This window comes from Neopsephotus bourkii, unplaced genomic scaffold (genome assembly GCF_033783945.1).
Source record: "Neopsephotus bourkii isolate Nb327-2 ecotype Australia unplaced genomic scaffold, CSIRO-AGI_Nbou_v1 NB_234, whole genome shotgun sequence".
Taxonomy (NCBI): domain Eukaryota; kingdom Metazoa; phylum Chordata; class Aves; order Psittaciformes; family Psittacidae; genus Neopsephotus; species Neopsephotus bourkii.
Genome location: NW_026900744.1, coordinates 16,636,408 through 16,652,868, shown reverse-complemented (window position 1 = coordinate 16,652,868; position 16,461 = coordinate 16,636,408). Strand labels below are relative to the sequence as shown.

The 16,461-nt window shown below is 46.3% G+C and overlaps 1 protein-coding gene across 2 annotated transcripts in view; it reads right to left on the bottom strand.

Annotated features, from left to right (window-relative positions):
* Nucleotides 1-2,443: 2,443 nt before the first annotated feature.
* ACBD6 (acyl-CoA binding domain containing 6) overlaps nt 2,444-16,461 on the bottom strand; it is an 88,209-nt gene continuing 74,191 nt past the window's right edge. Inside the window, exons 5-6 of one of the 2 annotated variants that reach the window (XM_061345566.1) lie at nt 7,258-7,288; nt 2,444-3,088 (exon numbers count right to left, since the gene is read on the bottom strand). In XM_061345566.1, the coding sequence (XP_061201550.1) occupies nt 2,934-3,088; nt 7,258-7,288 (186 nt within the window). In that variant the 3' untranslated portion in view covers nt 2,444-2,933. The remainder of the gene's footprint in view (nt 3,089-7,257; nt 7,289-16,461) is intronic. The other variant, XM_061345565.1, reaches the window with a different exon arrangement.

The following is a 16,461-nucleotide window of genomic DNA, read 5'->3' as shown; positions in this document are numbered from 1 at the left end:
CAGCACCATCAGCTGTTTGGGATCGGGATCCCCTGGGTGTTGGATGGATGGAGGAGCCAGCATCCCCATGGGATGGGGCAGGATCATTATGCACTGGCTTTTTGCAGGCACGGGTGTAGAGGGGTGGTTTTGGGGTGGGTATCTTTACCCCTGCCACATGGCACCCAAAGATGCCAGCAGCTTTCCTGACACCATGCAGTGATGTTGGTGCCGCTGCCATTGCCTGGCTGTACCACCACAGCATTGGTGGGCACAGGTGAGGTGGAAGCGCCATGCCAGGGGGCCCAAGCCCCACCACGGGCACCTGTGTGTTGGCTTTCTATATTTTAATCATTTTAACATTTAATGCTTCTCAATTAAAGTGATTTCCTGGAGTAGATGCCAAGCTTAGAGCAAATGCACATTAACCACTTTCTGTATCAGTAGTTAAAGGCACCAAGGGATTTAAACAGCAATCCGCAGGGCTGCTGGGGAAGGTTTGGCTGAATAAAGCAGATTATAAACAATAATATATGTCTTTTTCTCCCACCCCCACCCTCTTTTTTCTTTTTTTTTAGTTTTTTGGAAAGGCTCCAGCCTCACAAACAGACCTAAAGTGCTATAAACATCTCCAGGGCTGAGCGCTCAGCCCCCAAATGTGCTCCCTGAAAGCACAGGGATCACAGCTACCGCTTTTCATCCCTGCTTTAAGAGAGATCTTTTATTACCCAACATGTCCATCAAGCCAGGCAGTGGCCGTGCATTACAGCACTGCACAAAGGTGGCCTCGCTTGTCCCTAACCTTGATGCCACCATGTCTCCATCCCAAAACGAGTGGAGTGGCTCCATGCAGAGCACTTCAGCACTGGGGTTGGCATCTTCGCTTCATTCACATTTGGGTGCAAAAGTGTCCATCACTGCTGTCAGCACCCATCACATTTTGACTGCATAAGCCATGTTTGTGGTGAGACCAGGTACTGTCAGCCTGCAGGTGCCCTTGGGAGGGTGAAGGTCAGCAGAAGCCATTGCAGGCCCTTGCTCAGGGGTCAGGGGGCTGCTGCATCGCCTTCCATCAAATAAGCACCGTCCCACAGGGACTCTAAATGTTGAAACCTGACATTTTGTATGGAACATGGACGTTTATCAGCAGCAGCTTGCTTCACGCCACTAAGGAGTCACATCTCTATATCCTCGGTATGCAGCTCCCTGCCTGGCCGCTGTCAGCTTGTTTCACCAGCCCCTTGTCACAACTGGGCAACAAAAGCACCGGTGTATGTGTGGTGGCTGCAAAGGGATTCACGGGTGTATTTTAGTTTTGCCATCCAGTGTCCGGCTAGGAAGGCAGTTTCTTTGGGATGGTCAGAAGCAGCAGGCTTAGAGCTTGTTTCCTACCCCTTCGCAAAAAGCCCTGAAGGGCTATTTTTATTTTTGACCCAAAAGCACAGAGATCACCACCACAGCTCCCCAGCCCAGCAGACCCCTCCAGTATGAAGGTAATGGGAAGTAATTTGACACGGTCAATCTAAATGCCTGTATAGTCCATTAACTTGCCCACCACTGAGCTTGGTGTGTGAGCTATGCAGTAGTGGTACTGTGGCTGCTGGTGGCATTCAACCCACTGCAGCAAACTTAAGACAGTATTAGCAAATGCTAGCAGGAGTCAGCTCCCATGAGGGGCTGAAACACACAAATGCCTTCTGTCCAGCCAGTTATTAGTGGCAGGAACATTCCCATTTATTTTCCTGAGGCTGGAAGGACTCGAGGGCAAGTAGCCCATCACAAGGAGGTTTCCTACGCTTTCCCGCAAGCTGTAGATCCCCTTCCCCAAGGAAAAGCAAGCAGCGTGGCAACACCCTGCAGGGAAGGCACAGTCTCCTCTTGCTGTGGCCACCCACCCAGTGCAGCAGTCAGTCACCCTCCGAGACAGGAGTTTTAGCCCAAAGCACAAACCCATCCCTGGCAGCTTCCCTGTACGATGGCTGATCCACTGGCACAGCCCAGTGGGGATCCCGACAAGCAAGCAGTAAGCCCTACCATCATCCCCCCCCACTCCAGCACCTGAGGCATCCCTGCAAGGCACATCTTTCTCACTTCTTAGCATTTAGCCAGCTGAGCCATTCCGGGGATCAGCATGCAACAGAAGGACCTGGAGCTGCTGATGGAGGTGTGGTTTTAACACCGTTTAATTCAGCAAAGCAGTTCTGTGAAGTGGTAAGAGTCCTGTTGGCTTGGAAAGGTTGGTTATCCATAAAGCACTTACTTCTCTTATATATGTTAGGTAAGAACTAGAGGGATGCACAAACAGCTGTATGATCCCACTGTTGTTTGTAGCCTTCTCAAGACGTGAGCTTGAATAGAGCTTTCCAAGGGGTATGACAGTGCTGCACTGCCTCCCATCCTTATTGCTTCCAAGGAACTAAGTGACTCCCATTGAAAAAAAACACCACCCCACGACACTCTGTCCCCACACTGTGCTTTTTTTTTTTTTATTTATAACATTTTGCTTGGACCCAGGAAAGAAAACCCAAACAACTGAAAACAAACCCCCAAAACTCAACCCAAAGGGCACAGATGAACATCTCACCTGGACCAGCAGCCATCCCCTCCCCACACAGGAGCTGACCAGTCAGCACAGGCTGCTCTGGTGAGACATCCAATGCAGTAATTGCATTTAATACATTAAAACAATACTTGAGGCCTTCTCCAGACTCCCTTTTCCCTCCCTTGCTCCCTCCCCCCCAATACTGATAAATGTCAGAGCATGCAAAACCCTGATCCCATCCTGCCCAGGATACACTCTCAGCCAGCCAGCCCTGGTGCTGGACAGCCCACCCAGACCCTGTGCTCTAAAAGCTCCCCTTCAAGCCCCCAAGGCCTTTTGGCAGGCACCAGGGGAAGAGAAGGGGCATTATTGCAGAGCGTCTCTGTCCTCCCTGCCATGCGTGGCTGCGGGGTTAGGTCTTGCCAGCGGTGTGCTGCTGCAGAGCTGAAGTGATGGCTTTACAGTCTGTTACCTCCTCTGGCAGGCAGCCCTCCTGGTCCCGCAGTGTGGGGTTGGCACCTGACTTCAGTAACAGCTCCACAATGTCCAGAAATTCGCAGGCAGCAGCTGGAGGGAGAAAGCAAAGGGTTAGTCTGGGGATCTTGACCTGAGGCGGTGGTGACGGGCATCTCTGGAGCAGTGCTGTAGCTGGTGATTTCCCATGCATGTACCAGAGCAGGAAATGCTGTCTCAGCACCTGGCCAGGCAGAGCAGATAATTCTTATGGGGCAGTGTTCTGTACTCTGTACTCAATGTATTATTTGCCTTTGTATTTAATAGTGCAAAGGAAAGGGAAAAGACAGACAAGAGGCCACAAATCCTGTGGGAGTCCAGAGCCTGCAGCCCAGCCATGGAGCCACTGGTGGTTTGTGGGGCATCACCCAGGATGATGCACATGGTACCTAAGAACAGTTTGATTCATGTTTCTTCACATCCAAGACAGGAAACAGACCCAGAAAGGGCTCCAGAGCACTAATGCAGCACCACAGAAAGCCCCAAAGTGCCACCTGGGAAAGCATTCCCTGCCTGCTTTTGTACACAGAATTTATGATGCATTTATCATTCATAAGATATTTATAAGCCCCTCACCTGCCTGCTGAACCCCCCAGGGCTCCACACTGTTCCCAGGCAGTATGTCCCAGGCAGGACATCATCAGTACTACCTTGCTCCTGGCTTTCATCGATCATTTCTCCCTGCAGAATATTCAGGCTTTTTTATCTGCCAGCTGGCCCTTCCCTGAGCACCAGCTCCAGGGCAACGCGCCCGTGCCCATGGACAGCCGGTTACAGCACACTTCTACGCACCGTTATTTCTAACTCACACCTCTAGCAACTATTATTTTAACCCAAATTTACTCTGCCAAGATAGAACCAAGTTTGACCTGAGCTCTTCTCTGTCCTGAGGTTGTAACAGCCTGGCAGCTTTCAGCTCCCCCTCCAATCCTGCCTAAGGATGCTAAAAAACAACAAAACAGAACCAGGAAAACCTGAAAAGCTCTTTACACCGAAGGGCAGGGCTTAGCTGACGTCAGCAGAAGACCCTGGATGTTTCCTTAAGCCCATGCAACACAAACCCTAGTGAAGCCAAAAAACTGCCTCAGCCCCCATCTGCCTTGAGATCATGAAGTCACCAGCTTCTTCCCACATTGGTAGCCATTGGTTTTAACTACATTTCAGGTGCTTTTACAAAATAACTAACTCTTTTTTGTTCTTAAATGTCGTAATTAGAGTGTCTTCTGCATTACTCTGCAGTTTTCTACTGACCCAAAGGGACAAGCAGCAATGTTTAGTTAAAATAAATTTGATGTGTGATTGGAGTTTATACAGAAAGAGATAAAAAAAGGTGAAGAAACGAGGAAGGGATTGGTAAGGAAGCAGGTAGGGGTGTGGGTGAGGCTGAGCTGAAGGGCTGGGAGGGCATGTCCTGGGGATGGCACAGCACCCTTGCAGAGAGCAGACATGCAGGGGTGCCATGGAAGCTGTGCTGGCAGCTCCTGGGGATGGGGAGGTGGTGCCCACATGGAGAAAGGCGGCTTCCTGGTCTGGTGCTGCTGGCGGGCACAGCCCATGACCTTGAGCGGGCCAGGGATGCTCACCCCCAGGGATGAGCACAGCTGCTGGATTTATCGCACCCTGGGACCCTCGATTTGTCAAGGGCTGGAGCGGCAGCCCTGACACTGGCACGGGTGAAGATGAATTTCCATTCAGCGCAGTTTGCCTTCCGACTCCATTAATCCTCAGGGTTCGGATGATAAATTTCTTTTCTTTCTTTTTTTATTATTTATTTTCCCTCCAGCATCCCCTCCCACTGCCCTGCCACAGCACAGACAGAGCCGAACAGATGGTGCTTTGCAGGGGAGTTGGGACGCCCATGAGGATACAGAGCCTGCCCACTCCATGGCCACGTGGCCACCAGTGCTCAGAGAAGCCTTGATTTCCTTTGGGAGAGGCAGTGGCAATGATTTTAGTATTCCCCGCGGGTGAGTGGGTGGATGGATGGATGGAGAGGAGCTGAAGACTAACAGGCCATTTAGTGGGGAGACCATGTTCATACTGATCGTACATGGCACTGACTGCTGCCTTCAGTCCAGAGAAGAGGGGTCTGATGGCAGCTACCACTGGTGAGCCAGTGCCTTCGGACCACGCTGCCGGCTGGCCTCCACTTAACCTCCAATTAAACCCGGGTTGGCGCCGATCGGAAAGAGGTAGGATTTATAACCCGCAGCAGGATGCAGTTTGACACCAGCTGTAATCAGGAGAGCTGTCACCACAAGGACAGCTGTCTGGCCATGCCAGCTCATAAAAAGGGATGGAGAAACCCTAAAAGCAGTGGCTGCCTTGCTCATGGGATTTAACCCTTCCCTGAACAGCTTGTTACAAAAGGGAAGGCCTTGTAAAGACACTGCTTGGCTCAGTACCACCAGAGACAGTTTTCATATGAGCTCTCACAACACTCTTCACTGCAATTAATGGATTGGTTACAAAGTGATAACCGAGACGGTATCAGGAGATTTTCAGTGAGTTCCAGTTCCAGGCCAATAGCCACTTTTATCAAAACCATTCACTCATATAGCAAGCTGTGTTCAAGATCAGAGTGATTTATGACCAGATCAGCTAAGTAAGGGAATGAGGACAGCCTGGGTGCAGCGATGGTCAGCCAGGGACAGCAGGGCACCTGTGGGCACATCAGACCTGTGTGCCAGTGTCCCAGACAGGCTTATCCAAAGATGACAGAGAGGGAGGGGATGTAGGATTATGTTCAAGGGGAAAAAAAAAATTTAAACTTAAAACATTCCAGAAAAAAGCCCTGGTAAACTGTCATTATTGAAACATCTAAGCTGGCAGGGTGGATCACAGAAACCATTTATGATTTAATGTTAACTGAATTAGTGATGTCTGTTTGCTTGTGTTAAACAACCCACTTCAGTCACCAGCCAGAGGGATCCACCTGCACATAGTTTACACTGAGGTGATGCATCCACCCTTCACTTTTGTATAGTGAACTTGCCTGAAATAGCTTTCTTGGATAACTTACATATATGCTGTGGTTTTGTACAGTCAATGATAATCCTACCCTCAATAGGCAGATGCCAGTGCCGGAGCTGGGGACAGTGTCTTCCCAGGAGAGAAAAGGTCAAAATGTAGGCAGAGAAAGCGGCAATGTGGCACTAAGTGCTGTCGTTCTGTGGACACTGCTGCACTAAGCAGCAGATTTGCTACTCCAGTCACAATGGTAAGATTTTGAAAAATAGAGTATCCTACAGGAAAGATCATATGGGGAGAAATAATACATTATTGTAATTACAATCCTGGTTCAGGGGCTCTGGAATCTGGTGGTTTAGATCCAGATCCAAATGCTGTCTGTGGCTTGGACTGATGTTCTGCAAAGCAATTTTGCCATCCTGCTAAAGTCCTTGTGGAGAGATCAGAAAGAGAGAAAGACACAAACACTTCAGAATGACAAGTGTGCTCTTAATTACACAGTGACAAGCATTGAGAAAGAGTATAATACAATAACTGGGTACATCTTAATTTTAGAAGAATTATGATACAGTGTTAATCAATACTTTTTTCCTATTCCCACACATCAGCACCACGTGTGTCACTTTAGCCTCTACTTTTCTCATGTGGACATAGAACAATTTTTCTATTAAAGGTTGCTACAAAATCATGTACCTAATTAGCATGTAAGTGTAGGAGGGAGACAAACTCACTTTGCTCTGCTGACTTCGGTAGTAGAGAAGCTGCTGCTCTCCTAGCTGTGATCAAACAGGTTTGTCTCCAGAACATATGGAGGTGAAGGCCTTGTCCCCTTCCCTTCACCTGCATAACCAGTTGAAGCTGGTACAGACCCTCCTCTAAAACGCCTGACGTCTAAGGGACATCCCCTAACCAGACCCATTCCTGGGTCTGGAGATAGTACAGCTGCGTCCCAGAGACACATAGGTGCAGAGGAAAAACTCTGCAGAAAGTTCAACATTAATTGGCGGAAAAGGAAGGCTTTAAGGTGATATTCACAGAGAATGAAAGGAGAACAGCAGCGTTCTTCACTGCTTCTCGCAGGGCTCCTACTCATACTGTGCTGGGATTTGCTAGTGGAGGTAGCTGCTGGTTAATCAAATCCAGTTTCCCTGCTCATATTTCTGCTGAAATTTGCTTTCTGTACATAGACCATTTACTCCAGCTGCAAATCCAATTCTGTTAAAAGGGAATAACCAAGCTGAAAGGCAGCTTACCGTAATGGAGTGCAGTCTGGCCTTCCCCATCCTGAAAAAGAAAGAGACTTTATTTTAGATGTATAGGAAACATCATGGGGATACAAGTAAATCCCAGTTTAAAATGAGTACACTGAATCACAGAAATATTTTAATTGACTAGATAAACAGCCCAGGACATGCAGGTGCCTGGCAATCAGGCTTTGAATCATCATCTACCATCAATCAGTATTGATTGGTAATCAATATCCATCCACCCATAAGAGTGTGTGGATCACATAATGACATGAGTATAATTCAGTTCATAGCGTTATCACTTCCAGGCCATAAAAATGAAGAATTTCCAATCCTATGGCCTTACTTTGGGACCTTCACTAATCCTGAAGCTTTAGTGCAAAATACTTCTGTCCAAGCCCATCCTTGGCCCCCATGCTTTACTAAAGACAAGGGAAAAGCAGAGGGATATTGGCACAGCTGAGTTTGCTGCACTCTTCAGCACAAGGGAGCACACAGGGGAACAAAAACCAGCACTTTTCTTCCACCTGAATAAATCTTAGGTCCCTGCTCTTCAGTACTGAGGTATGACCAAAGGTGGACCCAAAGCCCAAGTAAGTTCTGTTGGGCTGCTGGCATCCCTGCAGGATGAGAGTGAGGAAAGGGCTATGTGCAGCACTTGGGAGTGAGCACCAGTTGCCAAACTCATGCTTGTGAAACACCTGCAGCAAGCAAATGCAAAGCAAGCCACATGATTCGAAGATGTTGGCACACAGCTCCCTCTTCAAGCTAACACATATGCCAGTGCACTAGCTGCAACGGTTTGGGAAGTGTGTCCTCTTCCCAGGCTCTGCAAGCATGGCCAGAGCTTTGCTGGTGAGCAGTTGATGGTCATCCATCCACAAGGCACATCCAGGCGCCTCACTATGCTGCAGCCTTGTCCTGCCACAAGAACAGGTGAAATAACAGAAGGGAAGAATTACTGGCCCCTTTGCTTTCACTACCCCACCAGGATTAGCCTCTAATTCAGTTCTTTGCCTCCTTAATTTATTTGCATCTGTTTATGGAGACTTAGGTTTTTAATTACCATCATCTTTAGGATTAAGGTGCAAATTCTACAGTCTGCTGTGGATTCTGGAGCAGGCAGAAGGGAAAAGAAAAGGAAAGCAGGTAGAAACCCCATAGCTGTTTGAAGACTTATTTTGAACCTTTGAAGGTTTCCCAGCCTGTTACTCTGTTTGATATCAACTCTGTTGAGCTGAGGAACTAGGAATGACCTGTGTTTCAGAGTGGGAGATCCCACGCTTTGCTATGGGACATCACACCAACAGGACAATCATAGGAGCAATAGGGACAAAAGCCAAAAGCCAGATAAAGCAGGCATTTGCCACCTAAACATCCATTTCACATCTTTTCTGAGCAAAAGATGGAGGTTGGATTTTTCCTTCCACGCGCTGCTATGCCTCATTTGTGGAACTCACACCAGCATTTGGAGGTGCCTCATTTTCAGGACTCTATTTCTGCCAAAACTGTGGCTAGTGTAATGCAAATGGGTATCATCGAAAGATACTGCAAACTAAGGAACTGAAGGAATCAGGGACAGCATTCATTGATTATTCCACATTAATACGGTAACAGACCTGAGCCAGAGGCCCTGAGCAGTGCTTAAGCACATGCCTTCCCAGAGGAGTGACAGGGCCGGCACTGACTTCAGCAAAACATGGAGCAGGGCTGGGGAAGAATAGGCACGAGTGCTATGAATGAGTTATTGGAAAGGCAGGCTTTCAAATATGCAGGCTGTGTGTGGGATGGGGGATGGGAAGCCAGCTCCCCTCTGCATCACTGCCTTCAAAATTGCAGCTGACAAGAATGGGATTGGAGACATGCGGCAGAAATCCCTCTCCCCTTGCTGCAAAACTCCATATAAAATACATAGGACTGCTCCAGGAATAGTACAGCCGTTTGTTCCTCTTCCAAAGGCCTGTGTAAAGCACTGCTGCTTCAGCAGGAGGCTGGGGGCTAACGAGACCTTTTATTTCTCTTACATGTACTTTCTGGCATTTATTGGGCTAAGAAGGGAGAGCAAGTCCCAGCATTCGAAATGCGTCTCTTTCTTCTCTGAGTGGTTTTTAAAAAGAACTGTTAATCCAATGTTATGCAAACATTGTTTACCCCTTATGTGGCTTGGTTTTTCCCCTTTTGAGCCTAACAGTTGGCCAAATGCTATTTGTTACACTTCTCAGATGCTGTGTTATTTGCTTGTATTTTCTCTGTGACAAATTTTAATCCAGGTAAATTGAAAAAGCTCTAGTGTGGTCACTCACGAGAGGCCTTGAAAAGCCCTCAAGAGGCTGCTGATCTCAATCCCTCTTTGATTTGGCTTTTTAGAGCACCATGCCTAATCAGAGCCTGACGTGCCCAGCTTGGCTCCAGGTTTGGCAACACTGAGCCTTCAGTGCGAAATGGTCACACCTGGAAACTAGTCAAAGATGGGCTGTGAGAGTGAGGATTACAGCTCCCATTGTGGAAATTACGTGAGATGAATACCGCCTACCAGGCACTGGAAATGTTTGTTTTGCAATGAAACCAGACATGAAGAAGTGGTTTTAGGATGAATTCTAGCTGACCTTGGTGAATGGGATATTTCCCATTCTGAACAGAAAGCAGCAGTTTCTGGAGCACACTAGGCAAGGTGTGGTGTGTCCTTTTCCCAGGACATGCCTCTGTTGAGATGAATTACCCCAAAGGGCGAGTGGACAGGAACAACCTGCCACAGCCTGTCTTCACCCCACTGCACCCTGCCCAGGGCACGGTAAATGTCACTGCCCAGCCAGGGATCACTCGCACCAGCCAGGAGAGGGGCACCCAGAGCACATCCTCCTCAGCCAGGAGAAATGCATTGATGCCACTGGTGATCACGTGGAGTGGTGATCAGATGGACCACTTTGCTCATCTGGCTTGCAAGCAGAGGCATACCTTGGTTTAACTCCAGCCAACAACTAAGTTCCATGGAGCTGCTCGCTCACCCTCCTGCCAGGTGGGATGAGGATGAGAATGGGAAAAAGGTAAAACCCATGGGTTGAAATAAGAACAGTTTAATAACTTAAATAAAGTAAAATATAGTAATACTAGAAATAATAACAAGAATGATAATAATAATAGGGAACAACAAAAATAAAACAAAAAAAGAAAAAGAAGAAACAAAAATTCTGAAAACACAAGTGATGCAAAACCGAGTTGCCCACCACTGACTGATGCCCATCCCACCCCCAAGCAGTGATCAGTGGCTCATGGCCAACTTCCCCCAGTGTCTGTCTTGAGCTGTGGTATGGAGTATCCTTTTGACTAGTTTTGGTCAGCTGTCCTGGCTTTGTGCACCCAGTCACTAGCAGAACATGAGAAACTAAAAAGTCCTTGATTTAGAGTAAGCACTACTTAGCAATAACTGTGCAATAACTGCTCTGTTACCAACATTATTCTCAGACTAAAGTCAAAATGCAACACTGTACCAGCCACTAGGAAGAAACTCATCTCTATCCCAGGCAAAGCCAGGACAGGGCAGCTAATATGAGCTTCCGTAGCATGACAGAAGCACAAAGGTGTTGAGTAGGGGAGTTGAGGAGTGCAGAGGAAGAGATAGGTAGCTCCGGAGCCAATGCTGAGCTCTGCTCTCTGCAGGATGCTTAAGAAAAAAGCCCTTTCATCATAATGCATTAGTTGGAATAATGTCAATGTGACATGTTAAAAAGGAGGAAATCAGTGCTCTGATTCAGTGAACTTCAACACGGAAGTGTGGAAAAGCTAGGCCCAAAACAGTAATACATGTTTCTGTAAAGCTTTGCTTTTGGCTTGCAGGCACTGGCAGGTACCTCTCCCAGAGCCCTTTTAGCAATACCCTGCCTATAAAAATAAGGAGTTCATGGAAATGGCAGAACCTGTACAGGCAGACAAAAGACAACCATAAAGGAAGGAAAGACCATTACACACTCAAATGCAGGAGTGCTCAGTCCCACACATGTAAGTTACCAACTAACAACAGATCAGTTTCAAGTTTCCCTCTTGCATCCTAATGCCGTGCCTTTTGCAGCCTCCTGGCACATCTGGCCATGGTAGGACGACAGCCAAGCTGCATGGCCTTCAAGGGAGATGAGAGCATTTCCTTGTATTTCAAAACTAAACCCAAATGTCCACATCTACCAAGACCATCAAAACAAAGATGCTACAAAATCACTGGTACCTCCTACATCCATGGTCTGTGACAGATGTCACTCAATGAAAATCCAACTACCAGTGGGTAACTTATTGGATAACAGGATTTTGTTCTGCTCCTGAGAAATTCAAGCAAGAGAAATGAGAGAAGATGGACCGAGCGCAGATGGACCAACTGTCTTATCCGTTAAGTGGTACTATGGCTACTGCACATCAATTTTATCTTACAAGTGATAGGATTATATTGGTCTTGCCATCCCATGTTCATTCCTTGGGAATTTTTGTACCCTGCCTAACCTACCACAAGGTTTCTGGACTGGGCAGCAGAGAGATGGAAATAGCCTGGCTAAGCTGAGCTGAGAGGCTGCACATGCTATAAAACATGACTGCTACTGCTCATCATGGCAAGCAGACCTTGACATACCAGTGTTTGACTGTGCTGGTTTCATGGGACAGTTTTTAAACCAGAATATATACATAAACACTGATCTTCCAGACCTCCATCATCTGCTCTCCAAGCTGCATGCAGAAACCACTGTGAGTGGGAGGGCAGCCCTAAGGAAGCTGTTGCCTCTTCCTCCATCCCACGTGTTTTATTTAGTAGAGAAAGAGGAAAACCAAACCCATGACGGTTACCTGTGTGAGTTTGGTCCAGCTAGACCCTGTATTGGCAATGAAACTGGGGCCACACAGCCCTCCATACCAGCTCCTTGACTGCTGGTCCACACTGAGATCTCATCTCTGTGCCTTCAATCACATTTCCAAGCAAAGACACTGTGAGTATGAAAAGCACAGCAGAAAATTATATACCCTAAACTTGCTCTTTTGAGGGATAGCACAATCTTTATTTTAAGGTATCTTTCCCTGCGCCACCTCTTCTTTCTGTTCATTTTTGGCACCTTTTAAGGTGCACGCTTGTTCCCATTGACAGGCTCCAAATGTTGGCAGGGATCACAGGAGATAAGACCCATGAAGTGATAAGAGTGTTTAACAGTGCTGGATCCCGGGCAGTGTGGATGGGCCGGCGGGAAGATAAATATTTACACTACATCTTTATAAGTGAGTGAATAAAAAGGGCTAGAATAATACAGCCTCTGAACAAGCACTAGTGCTTAGGAGCTATAAATATAAATCTCTGTAGCCTCATGACACACACTCACTCAAGCCAGGAAGATGAAAAATAGCAAGAAAATACTTCCCTCCACTTTTAAAAAGGGTTTTATTTCTCATTTTTTTCCACTTTAGACTTCAACTTCCCAACAATTCACTTTAAACTCATCATCTTCTTTTTCTCCCTCTGAAATTTTATCCCCAAGATGACTGAGAGTGAGACTACAGCTAAAAGCATATCAGAATTTACATGCTAATACCCACCAACACATAAAACCAGGCAATGCGGGCTAATATAACCAGTCTGAACTCCACCAGACACTTCAGTAGATTCTCCCAGGACGGCCTTTATTTTCATTGACATGCTGCTTTTGCACACAGCAGCTTGAGTTTGGACACATACATTAATATATGTAAAACGAATGCTTGTTCAGTCGAAGCAGACAGATGAGTGGACTGCTGTGTCTGCAACTGCTGGCACAGAAAAGCAATGGTTTAGTCTGAATGTGATCCTGTTCTTTTAGAAACCCTACCTTAGATCTGGGATGCACCCACATGCACATAGACTTTTGCTTTTAGTTGCCTCCTGAGCCTTAAACGTCAACAGTGCATCTGAGAAACAAGACCATCTAACAGCTTTGTGTCAGAAGAATCCAGAGTCCCAAATAGTTCTGACCCTTGAAAAATAAAGCAAATCTTTATGTTTTCGCCCCACTTTTTAGCTTTTTATTATGCTAAAGCAAAATATACTTGTGACTGTTCACCTTTGTCTGCTATTTTAGTTGGTGTGGCCCATACAAAGATAATTAATCATCTGATGTTTGTGAAGTGCTTGTAAAGTTATGGTTGTTAATGTTAAGTGTAGGCTGTTGTGAGACATTACCCTGTGCACCCTTGGTACTGGCTCAGAGGCACTCCTTAAGGACCAACACTCTGAGACAAAGGATACAGAGCAACATCCAGCAGAAGCAAAACCAAATTCCGTGCATTGGCCATGAACAGCTGTTATTTGGGGATTGCAGATAGCCTAGACTGCCAGGTACACGGCTTGGGTATCCTGTAAGTTTGGTTCCTCAACTAACTTTTCCACCTCCCTTGCATGTGGGTAGGCTTGGCAGGGACCCCTCTGTTACTGAGCTGTCCCTCTTTAGAAGCTCTCTTCTGTGTCCTCTTCTTCCTATTCAGACCTTTTCCTGCACTTTGCCAGGCATATATCCACAAGGATGGAAGGTGCTAGACAGATCTTTATCATCACCTCTCGGGCCCTTCTCCAGAGCCTACTGCCAGGCTATCATTTGGCCTATCTTCTAAGTGCCTCACAGATAAATTAGATCTGCACAGAGAAGCAATTATTACATTTCTAATGGCATGAACCCTTACAGCACAATCTGCTACTGAAAGGCAAAGAAAATTGCATTAACTTTTGTTTGATTCAAAATTATGATCAAGGGAAGAGTGATGCTGAAGCCCTTTAAAGCCAAGCCTCTGAGCTGGGGATCTTTCTGTCTGGGGACCTCCCTTTTCATATTTGCTGCCGAAGCTCATGCTCAGTTCATTTAGGTGCAGTAATTTGGAAGAGCCCTCCACTTGCAAAGCTGCTGTTAAAACCAGAACTAAGAAAGCTCAGAGAGCATATGATGCCCAGGAGCCACTCATTCCCTCACAAAGCCTGCATCTGCTAATGCACCCAAACACCACTGGCCTGAGGAGTTCAGTGTGCCAGGGTTATGCTAATCCCTCATCGCCCTAGTTTCTAACTGGTGGTGTACCTAAATTTCCAAGTGCAATTTCAATGGGATTTATTACATCTACTATCATCAGCATGTAGTGCTGCTGGCACAGATACAGACTCTCAATATTCCAGTGCAGACATGGCTGTCTTTAATTGCAGAACAAACTGATTTCTGAATTTACTCAGTGGCTCATGCAGCAACAGCGAAACTCACAGGGCTGTATTCCTGTTGAGCATTGTCACCCCAATTTACAGCTGGCATTCTGTGCACAGCTGTGTTATTTGTACATGCATATTCATAGGTTGCTCCAAGAAATATTTGCTACTGCCTGTTACTTCCAGCACCAAGTATTTTTCTGGTCATCAAACAAGTGTGTTGATGCAATATAAAAGCTGCCAGGAAGCTGCAGGTTTCCTCAGCCCAGGGATCAAAAGTAGGTTTGGAAAGAGCCAGCACTGAGAGCTGTAACAAGTGTTACAGCATTGCAGCTGAGCCAGCCTCCAGTTAAACCATGCAAACACAATTCCAAGCTGCAAATAGGACAATATCCCTAAGGGCAAGACACTAAAATCTCTCTTTTCAGGGTGTTTCCCTGCCCCTTCCCTGTGTAAAAGTTAGGAGCTCTTGTTCTGCTTTATTATTTTAGAGTGGCTAAGGCAGATACCTGGCTATTTAAGGGGCAGGATAAATGGGCTGAGATAGCTTTCCCATCCCAATTCACTAGGGAACGCTTGGAAATTCCACCTGACACCGGGACTGCGCTGTGCTCTTAAACAATCTCCCGTCTGATCCGATTGTTCCCCAGTGGGGAGGCAGGCTGCAGCTAGCTCAAGAGTCATTGATTGGATTAACAGCCTAATTCCCAACAGATGAATAGAATACTGATGTCTTGTCAGCCCACATCATAGAAAGAAAACACAATCTGCTTCTACAGCCCCGAAATTTAACCCTTTGTTGCCACATTCCCCCTCCCCAGGCACAGGGCTGAACGCACTGGTCCAGCACTTTCAGCTCAAGGTCCTACACTTTTGAATGAGAAAAGATACATTAACCTTTGGGATGCTTTGCCTAATCACCTACATGCCACGGGATCATATGTTATTTTCCATAAGGTTGGTTTTGTAAGAAATAATCTTTTCATCCTTTCTAGACAGAAGAGACTTATACCAGGGACCTTAATTTTTCTTTTTCTTCTCTATTTTACTATTTGTCTTTAAAGGAAATATTGCAGGCTTCACAGTAAGCAGCTGAAAATTCATTAGCTTAACAATATTTATTCTGAAATATACAGATACTGAAGGTTTTCTGAGTCTATAATTTGATTAGTCGGACAGATCTTCCTAGAGAAGAGCATCCAGCCGCGTTCCAGGAGAGGCACTGCTGCAATGCCCTCTCCCTCCAGCACCTCTTGGCAAGCTGTGGGGCAGGGGAGAAAAGCTGGGCACATCATTTGCTCTCAGAGATCACCCATTCTCCACCTCCTAATGGAGACACTAATGTTTTCTTACCTCATAGAAAGACTGTGATAAGAAATTAATTGCTACTGGTCAAATGTTCACTACTACAGAAGCAGGACTGTGTGCATATTAAAGAGATTCCCCAAGAACAGAATTTATTTATGGACTCCTTGGCACTGCCTGCATTTATTTCCTTGCTCAGGAGACAAGAATAAATAAAAATAATCTGATTTTAAGGAATGTATTCAAAATGACTTATTTTTCTCTCAGATCCATTGGGGTTTGTTTCCTTCTAACAGCTACCTTTTATACTTGCATTTACAAAACAGGCAAATACACATCTGAATAGTATTTTTTTCAGCAGCAATCCTAGAATACACACAGAGAGTTACAGCACTCAGGCCAGGACTGTAATCCATACTAAGAGGTGGCCTCCATTATTCCTTAACTCTAAAAAACTAATTAGCCCAGCACTAACTAACATGACAAATAGGAGAGCAAGCATGAAAAGATGAAGATGCAAACCCTTCCCTCCACCCCCTTTTAACAGTACCTGCTAGCCATGACAGTTTTCCAGACTTCACATTTTCACAACATTAATACTGATACAAAAAACTTGCTAGAAAACTAAGAGAAAGAAACAGGCCTCTCCTGGCTGCCAATACATCACCTCTTCAGAGAGCCCTGTCTTCAAAGAGATGCATGGTGCTCCATGTTCAAAA